The sequence below is a fragment of the Dysidea avara genome, chromosome 5 (genome assembly GCF_963678975.1).
Source record: "Dysidea avara chromosome 5, odDysAvar1.4, whole genome shotgun sequence".
Lineage (NCBI taxonomy): Eukaryota > Metazoa > Porifera > Demospongiae > Dictyoceratida > Dysideidae > Dysidea > Dysidea avara.
Genome location: NC_089276.1, coordinates 21,155,661 through 21,178,719, shown reverse-complemented (window position 1 = coordinate 21,178,719; position 23,059 = coordinate 21,155,661). Strand labels below are relative to the sequence as shown.

Below are 23,059 nucleotides of genomic sequence, written 5' to 3'. Positions count from 1 at the left end.
TGGTTATACCTAACCAATACTGCCAAGGTGTATTGTTAGGCTTTTAGGGTGATATATTTGGTCAGAAAAGTCCAAACCTTCATGATTCCTAATTTACAATACAGTAGTTAGCTATGTAGTAATGAAGAAAGACAGATAGCATACTACAGTAATTGTGGGGATTTGAGTTCTACTTACGTACATCATACAGTACAGTAGCACTGTATATTAGAGATAATGGAGAATTGGGTTTTTTCAGCCAAAAATATCACCCTAAAACCAGCCTAAATTTCCCTTCATGACAACTTGGCAGTATTGGTTAAGCACAGCCAAGCCAAAAATCTCATCAGACCAATGCCAAACCCTTCCAAAAAGTTTCTATTCATATGGAATTTTAAAAAAATTTTCTATTTAACAGAATTTTGTTCTGACTAACTAACTGATGCCTTCAGGCAAGTATAACTTGACAATGGATATAGCTACGGGCTTGATTTCTTCACTATTCGATGTCACTTTGTCCCGAGATGTGCATTTTTGCCAACTGCAGTGCATACGATACACGCATCATGGACTTGCCTTTGTCCTCCTTTGTGTTCCACTTCTTTTTGCTGACAACGCAAAGTGACGATTTGCAATAGTATGATGAGGCTTCCCTGTGGCTGTGTTAGTATCTCGCCCATATTTTCCGTAGCGACTGGATTGATTGCAGAGATGCTTCTTGTACGTACTGTTCTTCATTTGTAATGCTATGTAATGGACTGAAATAGGTGAAAGGAAAGCAAATGGCCACCATTCAATCTCAAGTAGTTGGGGCTTGATCTTTTTCATGGTGACTGGATTGATTGCAGAGGTTCTTTTCCTACTGTTCTTCATTTATAGCACTGTATAATGGGGCGAACATGGCTGATAGTGAAGCGCAATGGCTGCTTCACTTTCAAATAGTAATTGATACTTGGGGTACACGTTCAGACAAAAACATCAACTCTGGCACCACCCTTTCTTGTCATGCGGTATGTATGGGTTCACCAGTCCTAATAATGTTACTAAACAAGTATCAATTAGGGATCATAGAAATAAAAAGTAGGGAAACAAGGGAGGTTGTCTACACCTGCAGATATACTATTGGACATTTAATCCCTAATTCAGTTATGGGTATAGGCCGAAGTAGGGATTAACAATGTCCACTAGTATATCTACAGGTGTAGGTGACCTCCCTTGTTTCCCTACCTTTTCTTCTCTGATCCCTAATTGAACTTAAAATTCTTAATTTTTACTTATACTTGTGTAGCGTAGCTTTGCTCCATCCAGTCTAGAATTATTAGGACCTTATGTAGAAGAAGTGTGTTTAACACTTACCAACAAAATTCATTATGAAAAAAGGAAGATACTAGCAGACACAATGAACAATTAAATTTTAGTGTCACTGCTTTAAAAATTCTAATCAATGACATCATTCTACCAGCTATAGTAAAGTGGGACTATTTATTCCTGTTACCATTAACTTAAGGGCATCACCAGACAAGGATAAATGTAGTAGCTACTAAGACAAACAACAGAAGCTACAAAACACTTAAAAAGTAATGTGGTATGGGCACTTATAGTTGATTCTACTATATGGTGGCTATGATCAGGAATGCAGCAAAACTGCATCAAAAGATGAGTTGGTCCAATGTAATCATTATTATAGTGGTAAGAGCATTAACATTCATTCTTCACCACAACAGATATCTTCCAAAAAATTGTTTTAATTTTGTGAACACAGCCTATTTGTACAACCAGGTTATGTTTAGCTACAAGGTAATTATTTGTTTCTCAATATCTTTATGGTATAACACATTGTACAGTACAGCAAAGGAAGCATACCTCTTGTACAAGTAGTGTCATTACCACTCCATCTCCCATCATCTCCACATGTTCTACTGGTACTACCTCCTAGTTCATAACCATCATCACATGTGAAGGTACAGGTGTTTCCAGGATTAGCTTCTCCATCATCTCCCAGTGAACAATCAATATCTCCATCATCAGGAACAGTAAGTGGTGGACATGTTGGAACTATAGGATATGAAATATTGTTTCTGTAATAAGACATTGTAAAACAGTTCTTAATTAGACAAGTGAAAGGAAAAAATAGGAATTTAAGACAGATTAGGAATCATAGGGAAAAAGTAGTGGAACAAGGGAATAGCTAAAAAGTAGTGAAACAAGAGATGTTGCCCATACCTGCAGATATACCAGTGGAGATTTAATCCCTAATTTAGTCATGGGTATAGCTATTATAGACTGGAGATAGGGATTAAATTTCCACTAACGTATCTGCAGGTATAAGCAACCTCTTTTTCCACTACCTTTTCCTGTGATCCCTTACAAACAATTCCTAATTTTCCTTGTACTTGTTTGCTTACTTTTAACAACATGATTATGACTAATGAACTCTTGCATACCACATCAAAAGGAAGAATGATTCCAGGTAAGCCATTAAATTGATTTTACATCTGCACGTATGTCCCAACAATCGATTACGGAAAAGTGAAGTGGCCATTATGCTTTGTTTTCAGCTATGTTCTGCTCATTATGTAACATTAGCAGTTTGAGAAGCACCTCTGCAATCGATTCAGCCACTATGAAAAATATGGATGATTCCCATAGGGAAGCCACTATGTGCTACCACGAATTGACACCTTGAGGAGTCAGCAAAGAGAAATGGGGCACAAAGGAGGACAAAGGTAAGTCCATGATGTGTGCATTGTATGTACTGTGATATGTCAAAAGGCTCCTGTCAGTCTGAAGCAACGTTTGACAGTGAAAAGTCAAATATGCACATGTCTTAACCATTACTGAGTTATGCTTGTCTAAAGGAATCAGGAAGTCAGTCAGTTGTCAATCAGTAAGTCAATCAGTCAGTCAGTCAGCAGAAAATTTCACTGAAATTTAAAAGTTTTGTATTGTAGCTCGCACAGAAGGCACTTTTGGGGCTTGACTATGCATACCTGATGCTGCCAAGGTGCCATGAAGGTATTGTGAGTCTGGTTTTAGGGTGATATTTTTGATCAGAAAAGCCCAAACCTTCATGATCCCTAAACAGTACTCATTGTACTGTATGATAACGTATAACAGGAAATTTTGACAAAAGAAAGTTAGCAAATTTGACAAATCAGTTACATTCATCAACTTTTACAGTAACTAGTCAAATGTCTACATGTATATGTACCTTAAAAGTACATGTTTAGATCTATGACTCCTTGATTTTTGTCAACATTTAACCCATCAAAGTTAATGGAATGTGGATGGGCTACTCAAAATACATCATTTGTATAACAAGAATGTATGACACTTGTATATGATGTGTAGGTAGTGGAAGTAATAATAGCTTAGCACTATGAACTGACTTCTCAAGATACATCTAGAACTACTGAGAAAAGCAAATTATTACTAGACCAATAGCTAGAACACTGGTTGAATATAGTCATGGGAAAAGTACATGTTTGTGTAATCAGGCAATAAAATATGATTAGAGAAGCCATAAACTTTGTCACATGACACTACTATTAATAGACTAAGTGACTATAATGGTACACTCTAGTACACATTCCTAACATTAGTACTTGTACTTAAGTACTAAATGCTTGTACCGAAGTACTAAGTGCTTGTACCGAAGTACTACGTAAGTGCTTGTACCTGGAATACTTAAAGTACCTCTAAAGTACACTGAGTACACTTTCACCATTGGAGAAACTGTAGTGGGACCTCATGTGATGTGGTAGATGAGTTTGTGTAAAGATGGTGACTCTTGATCAATAACACATGGACTATGTGTTAATAATCTATATCAAGTGTGTATCAAGTGTTTAACTACAAGTAGACAGGAATGACAGACAAGAAGCAGAAATCTCCATCTGTACTCAAGCATTATGAAGTACCAGAAATCTTACCAGATGGAAACTTCAAGGCAAAATGCAACTACTGCCAGAAAGATATTACAGGATCAACTAAGGCCACAACAAACTGGTGGAAACATTTGGTAAGAAACAATTGCATGGGATAGCTAATTAGCTTAATTCCTTTTTATTTATAGAGACGAGTTCATTCCACAATCTTGGATGAGGAACAGAATGAAGCTGGATCACAATCGACAATCACACAACCCCAAAAGAAATATGATTCAAAACGCCCTAAACAAAGTTTAGTTACAAATGCTCTGGTTGACTTTGTTACAGATGATCTAGTTCCCATTTCAGTGGTAGACAGTACTCGTTTCAAAGCACTGTTAGGTGCCTTAGATCCTCAGTATCAGTTACCAACCCATGAACATTTCTCTACAGTTTTACTCAAAAGTAAGTATGAGTCACTCAAAAGAAGTTTGTGTGATCAGTTGAGAGAGACTAACACCATCAACCTGACAATTGACATCTGGTCAAATCATCTAAACAGATCATACCTTAGTGTTGCGGGTCACTACATTTCAGACCAGTGGAGCTTAGAGTCAGTTATGTTAGGGTGTAGTCAAGTTACAGGGAGACATACTGCTGACAAATTGAAGCTTTGGTATGAGGGAATTGTTTCTGACTTCAACATTAGTGAAAAAGTGCAGCACATAATCACTGACTGTAGAACAAACACAACTTACCTGACACTGCCAGACTTTGAAGATATTCAAGACAATACGACAAGTAATGAAGAATTCGAGAAACAAGATTGTATCAGTCTTTCTCTTGAGTACGACAAAATCTTTGAACATCACACCTGTTTTGAGCATATGTTGGAGCTGGTAGTGAAAGATGGAATGGCAACAGCTGATTGCATTGGTACAGTGATTAAAAAGTGTTCCAGTATGGTACCATTCATGCAGAGATCTACTATAGCAACTGATGTCCTTAGGGAGGAGACTACAGGGCAAGGTGGTAAACTAGCCACAAGTAAGTGGAGCTCTCAGCTGAAAACAATAAGGTCAGTGTTATCAATCTCAGAATCTACCCTTACTCAGGTAGAGAATGCTCCTAAACTAACATCTGATAACAGGAACACCCTTTGCAATATTTTGGAGATCCTTACACCATTTGAAGAAGCTGCAGATTTTGTCCAGGCTGGTTGTAGTCCAACAACTGGCTATGTTTTACCATGTATTCGTGGACTACATCATCATATGCAAAGTATGGTGTCTAAACACCAGTCTGTACTGGCCACCAGTCTTCAACAATCTCTCAAGAAACGGATGCTTTACTATGAACAAAATGAGACATACATTTTGGCTGCTATGCTTGATCCTCGTTTCAAGCTTCGTTGGTGTTTTGACAATGATGAAAAGCAAAAATCAGTGAGTATATTAAAATCAGCACTAGGAAGAATGATCTCACAGCTGTCAAATACAGCTATAATTGATGACAATGGTGAACCTCCACCGAAGAAGAAGAAATCCTCATTTAGTTTCATGTCTTTTATGTATGATGGAGAATACTCACTCTCCCAAAGCCTGCCCATAGACTCGGTGGATGACTATATCGAAGCCACAACCGTGCCACTATCAACAGACCCAGCAAAGTTTTGGCAGGACAATGAAGAGAAGTATCATTCATTATCAAGACTAGCCAAAGATGTTCTAGCAGTACCTACCTCATCATGTCCAGTAGACAGGTTGTTTAGTACAACAGGGAAGGTGTTTACTCCTGAGACATGCTGGCTTGATGATGTAACATTCAAACAGTCAACGTTTATCAAGTGTAATAATAAACACACAAATTAATTATGGGTAATTGTACCCCCTCACTGGTAAAGTCACTGTACACACTGATGTTTCTTTTTTTAATTAACTCACAACTGTTATCCTTAATTCAGATAGCAGGTAGCCATATGCATGTATGTATGCATTACAATTGTTGTGAAAATAAAAAGCACCATGCAGTGGCATATAACTGGCAAACTATGGTATATCAGTGATATACTATGATTCGTGGCTATTCTTACCATTAATTTGACACATTCCATGAAATCTTTGCCTATAAACAGTAAACAAGTCTCTACAGTAAAAGCACCGACATGTAAACCAACCAACAATTATTTATCTGGGTTGCTGAGAGGATTACGAACTCTTGTCTCATTAACTCTGTAATCACGGGTAGATGGGTGTGGCATCACTAAAGACTCTCAGATGTCTAATCCATCAATGATTCTACCAATTTCAATTACTAACAGGTACTGTTTCACTATAAATTGCTATTTCTGATCGTTTCATCTACTGGGGTGTAGAATATACCAGTTATGTACCACTCTGCGTGGGCAGTTCAAAGGCACCGCCAGTGCCATAATTCGTATATTGCACTGCTGCAGACCGCAGCGAGTGCATTATAACTTATAACGCACTGGTTGCGGTTTTGTAGACCACAACGAGTGCATTATATGTTATAATGCACCGACCACAGTGTAATATACAGATATTGCACTGGCTGCGGTTTTGTGCAGCATAGCACAAGTGCCGGTGGCGAAGACCACTACGACACCTCACCTAATAGGTGGAAAGACGCTTCACAGATCACTCAAATTCTTTTATAGTCTGACATGTAAAGGTCGATTGTGGGCCATAACGTCACCAATACGTATAATGTTTACAAGCAGCCAATGGCGATCGAAAAAGCCAATGCAGGTGGCCACAACTCTAGTCTACATATATATAAACTTACTTATACACCTTACTAGGTGTCATCTTAGCCCAGATTAAACTGTAGTCCACTTCAACAATGACTCAATAAAACAAATATATTCTAAATAATACTAACCTTTATGTTCGATTGTGGTAACCAGTTTTGTCATGCCACCAGATTCGAGTTTAGCCAGTGTGAATAGTAAGAATTAGACTAGTATTGTTTAGTAGTTAGGTTTTGTATACTTAAACCTATCTAGCTGCTTTTTTTCACTCGAGAGAATCACTATGGCGATTAGTCTGGTGCTTAGTCTATATGGCACGCTGGCATGCTGAGCACTACATGATGAGAGTCGAACAGCGAATGCAGGTTAGTGATATAACCCATAGCGTACTAGCTTTCGATATCTCAAGTGGCAGGGGGAACGTCATCGCAACGTCCGGCTTGGTTACTCGAAATCGATGTTAGAAACCTGGCCTTTATAAGTGTTACAGCTGTCTTGTGAGACTCTCCCCACCTATTAGGTGAGTGGTACATAACAGTTATACAACGTGCACTCGTGCTCTGCCTGTATAAACGCACTTGCCTTCGGGCCTGACGGCCCTCAGGCTCGTGCGTTTATATCAGGCAGAGCACTCGTGGCCGTTGTATAACTATATAATATACCACTTTCACACCTCACTTCAAAGGGAAGAGAAGGTGTATAAGTGGTATAATAGCACTGCTAGCAGTGCTCAGGAATGCAGTAACGAGAATAGGAGGTAGTATATACAAGTTATATCCCTCCTAGGAGTGATATAACTTGTATATACCACCTCCTATTCTCATTAATGCATTCCAAGCATTCTCAGAAATCATTTGATTTCTTTGATGAAACTGTGTGATCTCCTCTCCTTTAATATAGCGACACTTCACAGGATCGATACTGAGTGGGTTTTAGTTTTTGTAAAGTGAGCCAAGGCATAGATCATGGACTTGGGGAAAAAGATAGTTCATTGTTTTACTGAATTTAGACAATGGCATGCAGCGTTTCGTTTGATGTGTGGAGGTCTCTTATTTGCGAAGAAACCTGGTATCAGGTGTCATACTGGTAAGACACCCGACAGTTGTTTACAACCACAATGTGGCCTACAGTAATACAATTAGCCTTTTGTGGACAATTAGTATTTCGCACATCAGTAAACACCAACCGATTGCGAGCCGATTATTACAAAGAAATTACACTCAGGTACGCTGTTATCGTGGGTAGCTCAGTGGATTTATAGACCGTCGTGGTACAAGCCATTAATTCAGTTTGTGGCCTTCGCCATATTAAAGCACGCTCTGTAGACCAAGACAGCCATGTTGGCACTGGCTATTCCCATTTGCTGCCATTCACACGTATCCATAATGCCTCAAACATACTTTTTATCGACTTTACCTCGGACTTTACAAACCTTCAGCCAAGTTAGTCGCGCTTCATGGCTTGCGCGACCTCACATCTTTTGCTCGCTGAAATACCCTAGGTGTTTACAATGGGAACTCTCTATACTAACTCACTGCTTCTACGCCATTGTCTAAAACACTTAGACACTCGCAATAGGCGTCTTCGAGGATTTAAAAACCATCGGTGACGTCAATAATTACCGAGGCTGCGCCTCGGTAATTATTGACGTCACCGATGGTTTTTAAATCCTCGAAGACACCTATTGCGAGTGTCTAACTATTACGAAGAAGGTCACAGGTTAGTTTATATTAAACATGTTACATTCACAGGGGCGGATCCAGGGGGGGGCTTTGGGGGCTGAAGCCCCCCCTTCATATTTAGGCTTTACTTGATCAATATGCTGAGTATTATCATAGATCCTTTATACCTTTATAGGATCTATGGTATTATAATGAAATTTTGTCTTAGCATAATTATATGATCACTAATAATACAAATACTCATAAAACCACCTTATAAACATCTTTCCAAGGTATTATCAGAGGATTTATGCTAAAGTTTATGCAACAAGGACCCGGATCAGCATTGGAGGTGTACAAGATCGAGATACTCTAATAGAGCAGTCAGCTAACTACTCTAATAGAACATTCACTGGAAACATGTAGTTGGTTCTGTTATGGAATTTTTCCAAATCTGCCTGTACCTATATGCACAATGAAGTGCATTGGTCTGTTTAAAGGGCTTCATTCATCTACTTGTGTAGTTAATATGTATGGCAATACTTAATTCAGGTACACAATTTCCATTCAAGTGAAACTACTCTCAAATTCAATCTTGTATTGTTCAAATTTCAAAACTTCCACTTTCAATATTCTTATTCTAACATGCACCTATTCAGTGTTGTGCAATTGTGAGAGGGGTGCATCATGTACTTGGTTGTCTGTACCTACCCAAACTTTTCCATTAGCAAAATGCTTTAGAGAGCCATATCTATAATTTAAAGGCAGTATATAAAATATCTACAGGCAGAAAATATTATGAATTTTAATATGTGGAAATGTCTCCAAATTGCAGTATTTTAGCATCTATCTTTCAAACTTTCCCTGGGGGGCATGCCCCCAGACCCCCCTAGTTCCAGCATGCTTTGCATGCTGGGATTTGCACACCTCTACCCAAGAGATTAGTACCTTGAGTTAGCCCCCCCTTTTATAAATCCTAGATCCGCCCCTGATTCAATAGTCACTTGGGGATGTCCCACAGACACTTGTCGTAGCGCTTAATTGATTTGGCCATTAGTGTTAATAGTACTCACTACTTTAGTTTATTCATGGCTAGTAAAGTAAGTACTTTAGTGTAGTTGAATTGTCTTTACATTGCCGTTTTGACACTTGGCGCGATGTCACACACGCGTAGTGACTGGGTGTGGCTAGGCCATTATAGCGCTGTAAACATATTCACTGCTTTAGTTTATTCATGGCTAGTATAGTAAGTACTTTATAGTGCACTTAAGCTTCATTATGAGCTGTTCAGCTCGTATCTAAACATACCATCTTTACAACACCGCAGACGAAGGGGTGATTTGATATATTTGTACCAAATTCTCAAAGGCAGTTATGATATAGAAAATCATTTATTTACCCCATCCACTTCTACTGTAACAAGAGGTCACACAAGGAAATTATTCAAACATCACACTAATTCGTATACAAGATCTAATTTTTATAGTAACAGAGTAATCAATTACTGGAATTCATTACCCCAATCTATTGTTGATTCTCCCTATGTCAATGATTTTAAAACACTGCTGGACAGACACTACAGTAATTGCTTATTTGATTTTGTATAGTAATTAGAATAGCTAAGTACATAATAATTATTAATTTTGTTTATGGATGTACAGGCATAAGCCTTTATCCTTAAAATACAAATACAAATACAAATACAAATTTGGGCTTCCTGTGTTTAATTGCGTACCCACAATCGAAGCGATCTGCATGCTCGTGACGATGCACTTACGTTCGGCCTCTCAGCAGTGCCTTGTCGTTGCTCTTACGACGTTACCCACAATCGAAAGTCACATGGTCCCATATAAATACACTCGCAAAGCATTCCTGCAGTTTCCATGTACACTTGCAGGTGATTAACCCAAGTGGAATATATTAGTTGTAACATGGGCACTTGTGATTTGCCTGAAATATACACACTCGCACTCGGGCTGCGCCCTGTATACTTCAGGCAAATCACTCATGCCCATGTTACAACTACTACATAACACAATTTCTTGGGTATGGCTAAAACATATGCACTCTCCCTTGAGCGCTGCGTGTTCTCAGGATCATGCGGATGTTTCAGTCATATACCTCATACTTGTAACTGTGTTGCAACTATGTATACGTAGATAGAAGAACTGGAAATTTCAAAGCTGGATTAGGGATCAAAGAAAAATATGAGTAGCGAAACAGCTAAAAAGTTGCAAAACAAGAGAGGCTGCAGATATACTAATGGACATGTATTCCTTATACTTAGTCTAACCCCAATTCAGTCATGGTTACAGACTGAAGTATAGGGATTAAAATAATGTCTATTAGCATTTTTGTGGGTATAGACAACCTCCCTTGTTTCACACCTTTTAGCTATTCCATTGTTTCACTACTTTTTATTCTTGATCCCTACTCCAACTTGAAATCTCTAATTTTTCCATCTACTTGTTAGAGATATGGCACCAGTCAGGCTAAAGCAACACCTAACAGTGAAACAATCAGGCTCATGGCCTAAGCAGGTGTCAAGTTACGTTTGTCTGAAGCATCAGGCAGGCAGGCAGACAGTTAGTCAGTCAATCAGTAGAAAATTCTGCCGAATAAAATTTCATAGCAACTTATCTAATATGTTATTTGGGTGATCTGCAGACACTTTAAATTGGGCTTACATCACCAATATTGCCAAGATGCCACAAAGGTATTGTGAGGCTGGTTTGGGTGATATTTTAGCCAGGAAAGCCCAAATATTTTATTAAAAAGTACTTTCATGTACAATATGATGATTACTTATTGCATGGTTACAGCTGCTATTTGTGATGAATTTCATAATGTGAATTTTACCATTGCCCCTATATAGCAACCTGAATTTACAACATTTGGAAGGGTGAATGTCTAAAGTAAAGTTTTAAAAGGATGCCATGTGTACTGTTGGTTATGAGATATGACATTATAAAGTTTGCAATTTTCCCATAAAATTATTATCTTCTAGGCAATCATATAGAGATAATGTATGGGAAAACCACAATTTCAAAAAAGTCATATATCATGATCCATATATTAAAACTTGGATAGGGACATTCACACCTACCAATTGAGATATGACTTTTTTGAATTCATGTTTTTTCCATATATAGGCTATCTATATGATTGCCCAGAAAGGGAAACTGTTGTCCCCTACAATAGATAGTGTATGAAACTTTCAAATGTTGTATCTCATGATCTATACATACTACCCTTTTGAAACTTGGTGACGTTACTTTAGCCCTATACAAATATTGTAAAATTGAGGTTGCTAGGGGTAACTTTTGTTTGCTATGAAATTCATCTATTGGTTTGATGCATACCTATTGTACAAGTAGTGTCGGTACCACTCCAGCTTCCATCATCTCCACATGTTTTACTGGTACTACCTCCTAGTTCATAACCATCATCACATGTGAAGGTACAAGTGTCTCCAGGATTAGCTTCACCATCATCTCCCAGTGAACAATCAATATCTCCATTATCAGGAGCAGTAAGTGGTGGACATCTGGGGACTATTCAACATTACAATGAAGAACCAATGCATGCCAGTGGCTTTGATAAGTTGGTACCTTTATGGAGCATTAGTAGGCTGAGCTACGTATGCATACTTTATGAATTACACATTGATTAGGTATATATTGTACATATGACTTATGTGTGTTCCAACAAGGTAGATGACCGATTAACTAGGATGTGGTTTTGGCATCCCACAATTTTGGTTTCTAAACATTGTCATTGTTATGGTTAATTAACCCACACAATGGCAAATCCAGACATAATTATGGAGAAGAAGGTTCCATTCTCAGAGATATAACTACAAGTTGTAGCTATTAGCTAGCTACAAGTAAAACCACCTACAGATTGCTGAAGTATTAATTATTTTTAGAAGTGCTTAAATGTTCTGAAGAGTGCCTTTGTTTAAGCTGGCTGTTTCTGGAATTTGCTGTACCCCCCCAGAAGTGGTTAGTCTGTGTCTAACAGAATAATGCTTTAAGAAAAATATTTGGACGAGCTTTTAGAGTTTGACCCGCCAATAAGTAGTTGATCAATTAGCATGAAACCAAACTGAAAGTCATGTTTAGGCTCAAGTAAAGTAGCTACTCAACTTAAAAGAAACAAATTTCTCAACAACACATCGGTGTGGCCTACCAGCTTCTTGGGCTGCATAACTTACTATACTGTCTACGTAAGTTGTATTGCTGTGTAGTGGTTAATGTTTCATGCATACCTTGTACACAACTAGCTTCATCACCAAGCCACCTTATCCGACGACGTGTAATTCGACATGTTCTTGTAGCATCACCACGTAGAGTAAACCCATCGTTACATGTGACAGTGCAAGTATCTCCATTAGTAGGAGCTCCATCATCTCCCAGTGAACAGTCAATCATTCCATTTTCTGGTGCCATTAGTGGTGGACATACATGTCCTATGAACAAGAACAGACCATCTAATGCTATGAAGTTTTTATGTTACTGTTGTTAAACTCTGCATCAAAATATAAAAATTAAGCTAAATGTGGTCAAGTTGATTAAGTTGATTTAACTATATCATCTGGTGCATGTTTGAATTCATATTAACTCTTAGTGGTGTATAATCTCCAGTAGTGACAGCGATCTCAACAATCACTACATAACCATATGTAGTGCATTATATGTTCATTAATAATAGTAAAGTTTATAATAAATCTTCATAATCATCGCTGTTAGGGTATATTTGTAAAGGAGTATAAGTGTAGTGGTGCAGCATTGCTTAGCTGCCACATTTGATTACAAGATTTTACAGTGTCCATTTTTAGGATAAGCATTTATCAGAGAACTGCAGGTTAAACTATTGGTTTGATGATGCTTCACAAGACATTCTGTGCATACCAGGTTCACAACTGGCTTCATTGCCACTCCATGATGTTCCTTTACTACGTTGAAACTGACACTCCCTCATAGCACTGCCACGTAATGTAAATCCATTATCACATGTGAAGGTACAAGTGTCTCCAGGATTAGCAGCACCATCACCTCCCAGTGAACAATCAATATCTCCATTATCAGGAGCAGTAAGAAGGTCACACACTATAAATAAAAGCATAAAGAATTTATAATGCATATTAAGTACAGTAGTAGAATTTCTAATTACTGTATCTGTGTATATTGATGCTGAGTTTAACACTTCGTGAATAGTAACAGTAACAGACATAATGGTTGCATTGTATACAACCAAGTAATAGATTAGTATGTGCACATACACATATTACTGTTACGCTGTAGTGCATGTGGTTACAAGCAGGTACAGTGCATACAATACAGAATAATTAGTTACACTTACTACGGGACATGTGATGTCAGTATGTGCACATAACTGTATGTGTTCATATACCATGCATTTGCCTACTTTAGATACAATGAACGAACACATTACTGGCTTAAACATAATGTTAAAAATTAAGTGATAATCTCCCTCCAACCTCAGATTCATGGCATAGCAACTCAGGTGGCAAGGGGTACTGGAATGGAGCCCCCTTAGTAATTATTTGATTTTAGTTTGCAAAAAAATCGAAATACTCTAAATGGTATAGTCAATTGTTCTAATAGAGCAGTCAGCACATAAAATTTTCCTCAGAAGGCTAAAAATCAAAATGTTCCTGTGGGAGCATGTCACCAGACTCTCCTAGAAAGATCATGCTGAGTTTGCTTCAAAAATTGCACACTGCTGTATATACTTGGCTTGGAATAGAGGCCCCTATCTAAAAATGTATTGTTACATCTACATATGATTTCAATAAGCTTTACAAAGTTGAAGCTATCTCTACTAAAAGTCAATAGATATACTATTGCTCATGTTGCTTGCACTGTTTACTAAGACTTTAAAGCACCAGGTCTAGCTTTTGAAAGTTGTGAAAAGTGGTGACCAAGAAATGTCTTTAACAGTATAATTAACAATTTCATTGCAGCTAACTCCTTGTGTTCACAATATTTTCAACCATTAATATTTTTTGAAGGCTACACCTTTTTTACAGCTAGGTTGTATTGGCATGGATTTCACATCTATTTATTGCACACCAAAATGTGGGTTTTGTATTTTAGAGGCTTGTTTTATCCAAACTACATGCAAACAAATGAAGGCTACAATATTTTTTACATGTATGTATATAAAAACAATACACGGCACAGACACACTAATAAATAAAACTTAATCTTACACAGCATATGAACGCAACTCAGAATTTGGTGTGTACATGAATTAACTATTGTAGCAATGCCTTTAAGGAAATTAGAATAACAACTAAACAGCATTGCAAAGAAAAAACCAAACATGTGGTTAAAATCACAGGTTGAGATGCTAGAACAGTCACCACAAAAGTTGACCAGATAGGATTCTCTACACCATACAACCAAACTCTGAACCACTGCCGTCTCTCTACCTTGTGATTGAGAGTTCTAGCACAATAGTAAAGTTGAGAACTTTGCTAATGAAAATGAAAATCCAATCTGTGTTGCATTAGAAATCCTCAAAAATTGTGTGTTTTATTAGAAAATTATGCAGTACATATATGCAATCATACAATTGTAAGTTCTAATCATCATTGAGTCTAAATAAAAACATGTATTTCCAAGGGCACAGTATAGTGCATACAAAAAAAAAATTATGCACTTGCAAAAGTGACTAGGAGAAGAACTCTACAATAGTGAGTACCAGTAATATACCTCGTCTACACCTAGGCTCTGTTCCACTCCAGGAACCATCATTCTGACATGTTCTAGTGGTACTACCATCTTGTAGTCCAAAACCATCATTACATGTGTAAGTACAAGTGTCTCCAGGATTAGCTTCTCCATCATCTCCCAGGGAACAATCAATATTTCCATTACGAGGAGCATCAACAAGTGGGGGACATGTTGGAACTATTGGCAGAAACAAAATAAAACAAAAGAAAACAAACAAACAAAAAAGACATTTAGGATTACGCTTAGTATATATAATAACTAATGGCTCAAAGTGTTCCAATTTCAACCCCTTTTGAATATGGTTATGGTTTATGTTCACCACCTACCATATAATCATAAAAACCAGATTGCTTTAAACACCAGTTTATAGAAATGCACATCTGCTTTTACTACCTGAAAAGTATGCCATGAAATGTCTTTATGTCTTTGCCATGAAAGTGAAATTGTCCTATGAAAGTCATTTCATGGGGTATCATGAGATATTTCAGAGCTATGAACACCATAATGTCAGAGTAAAATGGAAATTAACTTTAAAAAATCTTCCGGTTATGTGGTTTAAAGCCTCCAATTGTTCCACAGAGTTTACACATGCTCCTATATCTGTTGGTGGTGTTGTTCTACAAGTGACTGAGAAACAGAAGTATTTAGGACTTATTTTTGACTCTACTATGTCTTGGATCCATCACATTGCTAATGTGTGCTGTAAAATGTCGTACTATCTACGTTTGCTTAGGTCTCATCAACATGTTATTGACAATAGCTTGATGAAGATGTTATTGGAATCCCTGGTATTGTCTCATTTGTCTTACTGTGTAATAGTTTGGGACCATCACTGGGAAGCACTCTACTGCAAAGACTTCAGAGGATGCAGAACCGTGCAGTAAGGTTGTGTTATGACCTCAGGAAATACGATCATGTGTCTGAATTTTATCATTGATTACAATGGTTGCCACTGCCTTATTTTATCCAGTTTAATTCACTGTGTTTAATGTACTACCAGTACCACCAAGTTAAATGTATTCCACTTGAACCACCAATTGTTTTTGGTGGAACTACTTCTTATAGTGCAAGGACACCAGTATATTTTGCGAACATACCTATGTTCCGCTTATGCTTTACTCAACGTTTTTTTCATTATAAAACCATTCAATGGTGGAATGCATTACCATCATCTGTAACTGACTGTATTAATTCTCCATTTTATGAGTACATGGATGTCCTTAAGCAGCACTGTGACTCACTCCTTTGATAATATTAATATGATTGTAACGTTACTACATGTGTATGCATGTTTTTGTTTTTGTGTGTGTTGTAAGTTGTTTACTTTGGTTGTCTTTGTATCGGTTATACCTTGTTTTGTTTAGTTTTGTGTGTACTATTTATGTATTGTAATGTGACCCTCCAGGCTAGGAAGAACGGCTGTAGCCGATTGCTCGGAGGTTAAATATATAAATCACTCACTCAAATCACCATCAAAGATTTATAGTATGGCTCAAATATTTTTCCTATTATGCTAGCATTATGCTCAATGCTTTCAGGCACCTATTATGCTCATAATTATGCCAGCATAATCGGCAGGCCCCTAACTACAGAGATTCCATGGGTACAGTACCCATGAAAGGTTGTATTTCATAGGAAAAGCCATGGGAATTTTCATTTATAGGCTGTCTCTGGTTTCTGGTAGTGTTTGCTGCTACTGTACTATGGTACAAATACATGAAGCAGTTTAGCTGGAACTACAGTACTATAATGTGGATGCTTACACACACTAAACAACCAATACCTCTTGTGCAAGTAGTGTCAGTACCACTCCAGCTTCCATCATCTCCACATGTTCTACTGGTACTACCTCCTAGTTCATAACCATCATCACATGTGGAGGTACAAGTGTCTCCAGGATTAGCTTCTCCATCATCTCCCAGTGAACAATCAATATCTCCATTATCGGGAGCAGTAAGTGGTGGACATATTGGAACTATGGGATATGAAGTATTGCTTACTGTAATTTAAGCCATTGTGAAAGAGTTGTCAGTTTAAATGATGCATTGTTAGGGTAGCTACAGCAGTTAACTGCTTTTTGTGAGTATATATACAAGCACAATATAAATTGGTCCATGTAAGGTTCCCATCAACCCTTGTATGAGGATATTGTGTACAAACTAGCCCACAGCCCACTTGCTTGTTTGCCTCCCAATCTCACACTACACGAGTTGGTCCTGCTGTCTTTCCTCACTAGTGATGGGCGCTTGATGATAATATAACATCAAGACACATGGTAGTGTGTCATGTGACCAAGAAAGTTGGTATGTCATATCTGCTGTGTATATTTACAAGGAAGAAAATGTGATTTTATACTTGCGTAGCTCCTAAGGATTTGAGTGTTTAGCATGGAGCTCCCTGGTTCAAATTCTGGTAAGTGCTTTTGAGATTTTTTATGCACCTTTTACTCCACAATAACTGTTCTATTAGAGTATTCCGATCCCACAACTTACAGTTGTTTGGTTTTTGCTTTGTATCTCTGTTGTTTGTTTTTCTAACCATCAAAAGGCACTGCTACAATGGCTACCTTTTGTACACACCAAATTTCATGATGTTCTTGTAAGCAGCTTACCCTGTAGCTATGACAGAAGTTCGATCTTTTTTACAGGAGTAAACATTCATAGCACAGTGGATGCTTTTCAGATTCCTTGTAAACTTGGTACATGGATCCACTCTTTATTTGTACTAAATTTCAAGGTAATATAATTATTCATTCAAGTCTTTAAAACATTTTTGAAAAGAATAACCTAGACCCCGTCACGAACTTATAAGCACCAAAGGCATGTTTTGATGAAAGCACCAAATTTCTTATGGGGTTTGTAGCATGTGTACTAAGTGATTTTAGAAGGGGAGGCAGGCCACGATTGGTGTCCAGACATGAGATTACATGGCTGTGCTGGCTCCTTATTGCTTATATGTAACAAAATCAGTAGCAAAATCTTAGTTGTTGATATGTAGCAAAATCAGCAGAAAAAAACATCTGGTCAACATTATCAGGCCATCCACCAGTAAACCACTGATTCTTGCCAAGCCAGACCCTTCACAAGGCCTGAAACCGCTATTTAAGATATCTACATCACCCAGAAAAGACGTCTGTTAAAACCAGCCTCGAGTGGTCTGAGTAGTACTGATGGTCAAAACTAGTAGTACGATAGTGTAGCTATCCACTGGTGGTGTTAGTTTGATTTTTCCTGATGTGCGATTTGGATCGGCTTTGTAAAATCTGGTCATATACTGTACTGCATATTGTCTTTAAATTGCACATTATGTACACAAAATTGTATTTGAATTTGCAATGTATGTAATACATGTAATCTAGTCACAAAACATCATCTTACGTCTTTCACAGGTAGGCTCATCACCACTCCAACTCCCATTACTCTGACATTCTCTAATAATGGTACCACTTATCTCAAAGCCTTCATCACATATGTAAATACAACTGCTTCCTTCAATGGAGGTCCCATCATCTCCCAGTGAACACTCAATACTTCCATTATCAGGAGAAGTTAGTGGTAGACATGTGACTGAAGAAGAGAATTCATACAACATATCAAGACCCACAGTAGTGTGTGTTTTGTGGCCAAGAAATTTTGCACGCCATACCGTGAGTATATTTACAGGAAGGAAGAAATCACAATTCTCACTTTTCACTCATGCGAACATAGTCCAGCACCTAAGCCACAAAACCATTTACTTTTTGATAAAAGCACCAAACTTCTTATTAGTACAGTGGCTAAGTGAAAAAATCGTTCACTTTTTGATAAAATAAGTGAAAAAATTGTTCGCTTTTTGATAAAAGCACCAAACTTGGTACAACATTTGCTTAATTCATACTATCTCATATTAAATATGGTGCCATTAAAATTACCAATCATATCATGCTCAAAAGTAAAATCAGTAGAAAATGTATTGGGGAAGCCATAAAAGTACACTGAGCTGGCTCAATAGTGAATATACTGATACTTTGCATCTTAATTGACAAGCAAGGGATGGTCATATCCAAAATCTGATCAAGGGAGGTGTCCATCCAGGTCATTAGGTTCCCATGTTAAGAAGCACGGAGGGTCACGGTATATGAAGCCATAGATGTGCAATACATTATCTCTATTGGATCATGCCTGTACTTTTGACACTGAAATATGGCTGCATTAAAAGTGTTTTAAAACAAGTTATATTACCACATTTTGAAAGACTTTCTAATTACACCTGTAAATTTGTGATAAATTCATGCTACATACAGTGGCGGATCCAGGGGGGGCACAGGGGGCATGTTCCCCCCCTCTTTAAAAAATTACATACAAGATCGAGATACTCTAATAGAGCAGTCAATTACTCTAATAAAGCAGTCACAGTGTTCATGAGGCAGTGTAGCTTACCTATGAAGCTTTAATAAGGATTTATTTTACATACGTGACATAATATATTTGGTAAAGATAACTAGCTATTATTGCTGTGACCCTTTTCTTTTTTTGCTCTTCAACTTTTTTCAGCAAGGTCCGGTGCCCCCCTCTTTCCAAACTCTGGATCTGCCCTTGACATAAGCAAAAGCAAAGATTTGGGTGCACTTGTATGGTTTCCTGAGTAGCTAAAAATGGGCTTGTAACCTTGTTTTAAAGTTTTAAAACATGCCCTAAGGCAATGATTTTGACGTGGCACCGTATCTCAAATGATTTAGTATACCTTACTCAACTTCCACAGAAAATGTGGTGCTTTTATCATAAAGTGAACGATTTCATCAAAATTTGTTGCTTATCCGCTCTACTATATGGGGTTTGTAGCATGTGTACTAAATGATTTTAGAAGGGGAGGCAGGCCACGATTGGTGTCCAGACACGAGATTACATGCCTGTGCTGGCTCCTTAGTGGCTGATATGTAGCAAAATTAACAGAAAAAAATGTCTGGCCAACACTATCAGGCCACCCACCAGTAAACCGCTGATTTTTGCCAAGCCAGACTCTTCACAAGGCCAGAAACCACCACCCAAGATCTCTACACTATCCGGAAAAGACATCTGTTAAAACCAGCCTTTTGTAGTCTGAGTAGTACTAATGGTAAAAACTAGTAGTATGATAGTGTAGCTATCCACTGGTGGTGTTAGTTTGATTTTGCCTGATGTGCGATTTGGGTCGGTTTTGTAAAATCTGGTCACATATACTGTACTGCATATCGTCCACTATTTGCACAAAATTGTATTTGAATTTGCAATGTATGTAATACATGTAATCTAGTCACAAAACATCATCTTACGTCTTTCACAGGTAGGCTCATCACCACTCCAACTCCCATTACTCTGACATTCTCTAATAATGGTACCACTTATCTCAAAGCCTTCATCACATATGTAAATACAACTGCTTCCTTCAATGGAGGTCCCATCATCTCCCAGTGAACACTCAATACTTCCATTATCAGGAGAAGTTAGTGGTGGACATGTGACTGAAGAAGAGAATTCATACAACATATCAAGCTGCACAGTAGTGTGTGTTTTGAGGCCAAGAAATTTGGCACGCCATACCATGAGTATATTTACAGGAAGGCACAATTTGTGACCTGGCCTGCAAAAACAGGGCATATAGGCACAATCTACAGGTCATATCTCAGTATTGGAACAGAATAATTGTATTCTGTAACTTGCAGCATGATGCCAATTAAATGCCTACTAAGATCTGAAAATTGCATGGCCATGGCATTATGGTATAAAACGTTATGAGTAATTGAAGTTTGAAAAAGTAGGCAAAAATCATGTGCCCACATGCCCTATTTTCGCAGGTTCAGTCACATTTTCACTTTTCACTCATGCATACATAGTCCAGCACCTACACTAAGCCACATAAAAGCACCAAATTTCTTATGGGCTGGGTTTGTAGCATGTGTACTATTTGATTTTAGAAGGGGAGGCAGGCCACGATTGGTGTCCAGACATGAGATTACATAGCTGTGCTGACTCCTTAGTTGCTGATATGTAGCAAAATCAACAGAAAAAAACGTTTGGTCAACATTATCAGGCCATTCATCAGTAAACCACTGATTCTTGTCAAGCCAGACTCTTCACAAGGCCAGAAACTGCCAATCGAGATCCACACCACCCAGAAAAGTCATCTGTTAAAACCAGCCTTGAGTAGTCTGAGTAGTACTGATGGTCAAAACTAGTAGTACGATAGTGTAGCTATTCACTGGCTGTGTTAGTTTGATTTTGCCTGATGTGCGATTTTGATCAGTTTTGTAAAATCTGGTCACATATACTGTACTGCATATTGTCTTTAAATTGCACATTATGTGCACAAAATTGTATTTGAATTTGCAATGCATGTAATACATGTAATCTAGTCACAAAACATCATCTTACGTCTTTCACAGGTAGGCTCATCACCACTCCAACTCCCATTACTCTGACATTCTCTGATAATGGTACCACTTATCTCAAACCCTTCATCACATATGTAAATACAACTGCCTCCTTCAATGGAGGTCTCATCATCTCCCAGTGAACACTCAATCCTTCCATTATCAAGAGGAGTTAGTGGTGGACATGTGACTGAAGAAGAGAATTCATACAACATATCAAGATGCACAGTAATGTGTGTTTTGTGGCCAAGAAATTTGTTACGCCATACCATGAGTATTAATTACAGGAAGGAAGAAATCATAATTTTCACTTTTCACTCATGCGTACATAGTCCAGCGCCTAAGCCACAAAACCATTCACTTTTCGATAAAAGCACCAAATTTCTTATGTGGTTTGTAGCATGTGTACTAAGTGATTTTAGAAGGGGAGGCAGGCCACGATTGGTGTCCAGACATGAGATTACATGGCTGTGCTGGCTCCTTAGTTGTTGATATGTAGCAAAATCAACAGAAAAAAAGTCTGGTCAACATTATCAGGCCATCCACCAGTAAACCACTGATACTTGCCAAGCCAGACCCTTCACAAGGCCAGAAACCGCCATTCGAGATCTCTACACCACCCAAAAAGACATCTGTTAAAACCAGCTTCGAGTAGTTAGAGTAATACTGAGGGTCAAAACTAGTAGTATGATAGTGTAGCTATCCAGTGGTGGTGTTATATAGTTTGATTTTGCCTGATGTGTGATTTGGATCGGTTTTGTGAAATCTGGTCGCAAATAGAAATTCTTGATTGTTCTAGAACATTCTATATGCATTCTATTAGAATTCCTTAGAAAAGAAATGTACACTCTATTAGAGTACAATAATATTACCAAAAAGTCTAATGAAAAAATGCAATTATAACTTCGGTCTTGAATAATCGTCATTGTGTCTGTTTATAAGAAGTGGGTAAAAATAAACCCCAAAGCCAGCCTATTTTGGGGGTCATATAGAGTATTAAAGATAAAAACAACACAATAATGAAAAAAAATGCAGCCTTTAATAGTCTGGGTGAAAATAGTTGTGAAAAGTCATCAAAGGTGGCGGCTGAGAAATGTTGCAATGATGTTAATGCTAATAATTAATGGCTGTGTGCATTATTAACATTTAGCATTAACATTGCAGCCATTTCTTGGCTGCTAATTTTGATTTCACAACTTTTTTCAGTCTGGACTGTAGATAGCACCATATTTTTACAGCATGGCTTCTTTGGTTTAGATCAAGACACACGGTAGTGTGTCGTGTGGCCCAAGAAGCCAGCACGCCACACCATGAGTATATTAATAGGAAGAAAGAAAACACAATTTTCACACCTATGTAGCTCTATGATCCCTTATCTGATTGAAACCAAATTTGCTAGAAACGTGCCAGCCAGTTAGGAGAGTCTACACACTAAATTTGAAAAAAAATCGCTCCAGCCATTTCCGAGATATGAACGAACAACATTTCATTTTAATTTCTTCGTGTTTTCTTCTTCATTTCGCACACTTTACAAAATCCGCCATAAACACGAATGCATGCTCCAATCGGGATGAGATTTGGCACACATAAAGGGCTCAGTAAGGTGGATCTCAGTACCAACTTTGGTA

General features: G+C 37.9%; 2 protein-coding genes across 3 annotated transcripts in view; one reads left to right on the top strand and one right to left on the bottom strand.

Annotated features, from left to right (window-relative positions):
- Window positions 1-23,059, bottom strand: part of LOC136256169 (sushi, von Willebrand factor type A, EGF and pentraxin domain-containing protein 1-like) — a 49,224-nt gene that overhangs the window by 20,126 nt on the left and 6,039 nt on the right. The window contains exons 4-12 of the mRNA XM_066049115.1: window positions 21,433-21,621; window positions 20,334-20,522; window positions 18,421-18,609; window positions 16,827-17,018; window positions 15,023-15,220; window positions 13,193-13,390; window positions 12,550-12,750; window positions 11,642-11,833; window positions 1,843-2,034 (exon numbers count right to left, since the gene is read on the bottom strand). Coding sequence (XP_065905187.1) covers window positions 1,843-2,034; window positions 11,642-11,833; window positions 12,550-12,750; window positions 13,193-13,390; window positions 15,023-15,220; window positions 16,827-17,018; window positions 18,421-18,609; window positions 20,334-20,522; window positions 21,433-21,621 — 1,740 coding nt within the window. The remainder of the gene's footprint in view (window positions 1-1,842; window positions 2,035-11,641; window positions 11,834-12,549; window positions 12,751-13,192; window positions 13,391-15,022; window positions 15,221-16,826; window positions 17,019-18,420; window positions 18,610-20,333; window positions 20,523-21,432; window positions 21,622-23,059) is intronic.
- LOC136256175 (zinc finger BED domain-containing protein 4-like) lies at window positions 3,617-5,946 on the top strand. 2 transcript variants are annotated; one of them, XM_066049125.1, is made up of 3 exons: window positions 3,617-4,000; window positions 4,055-4,926; window positions 4,999-5,946. In XM_066049125.1, the coding sequence occupies exons 1-3, from the start codon at window positions 3,848-3,850 to the stop codon at window positions 5,717-5,719; spliced, it is 1,746 nt and encodes a 581-aa protein (XP_065905197.1). In that variant the 5' UTR covers window positions 3,617-3,847; the 3' UTR covers window positions 5,720-5,946. The 2 variants fall into 2 exon arrangements, with proteins under 2 accessions (XP_065905197.1, XP_065905196.1); XM_066049124.1 differs by having other exon boundaries at window positions 4,055-5,946.

Excerpts from the sequence above, each read along its gene's own strand:
- LOC136256175 (XM_066049124.1), top strand. The coding sequence starts at position 3,848 with ATGACAGACAAGAAGCAGAAATCTCCATCTGTACTCAAGCATTATGAA. Across the intron at positions 4,001-4,054 it reads CAAACTGGTGGAAACATTTG|AGACGAGTTCATTCCACAAT; the intron begins GTAAGAAACAAT and ends TTTTATTTATAG.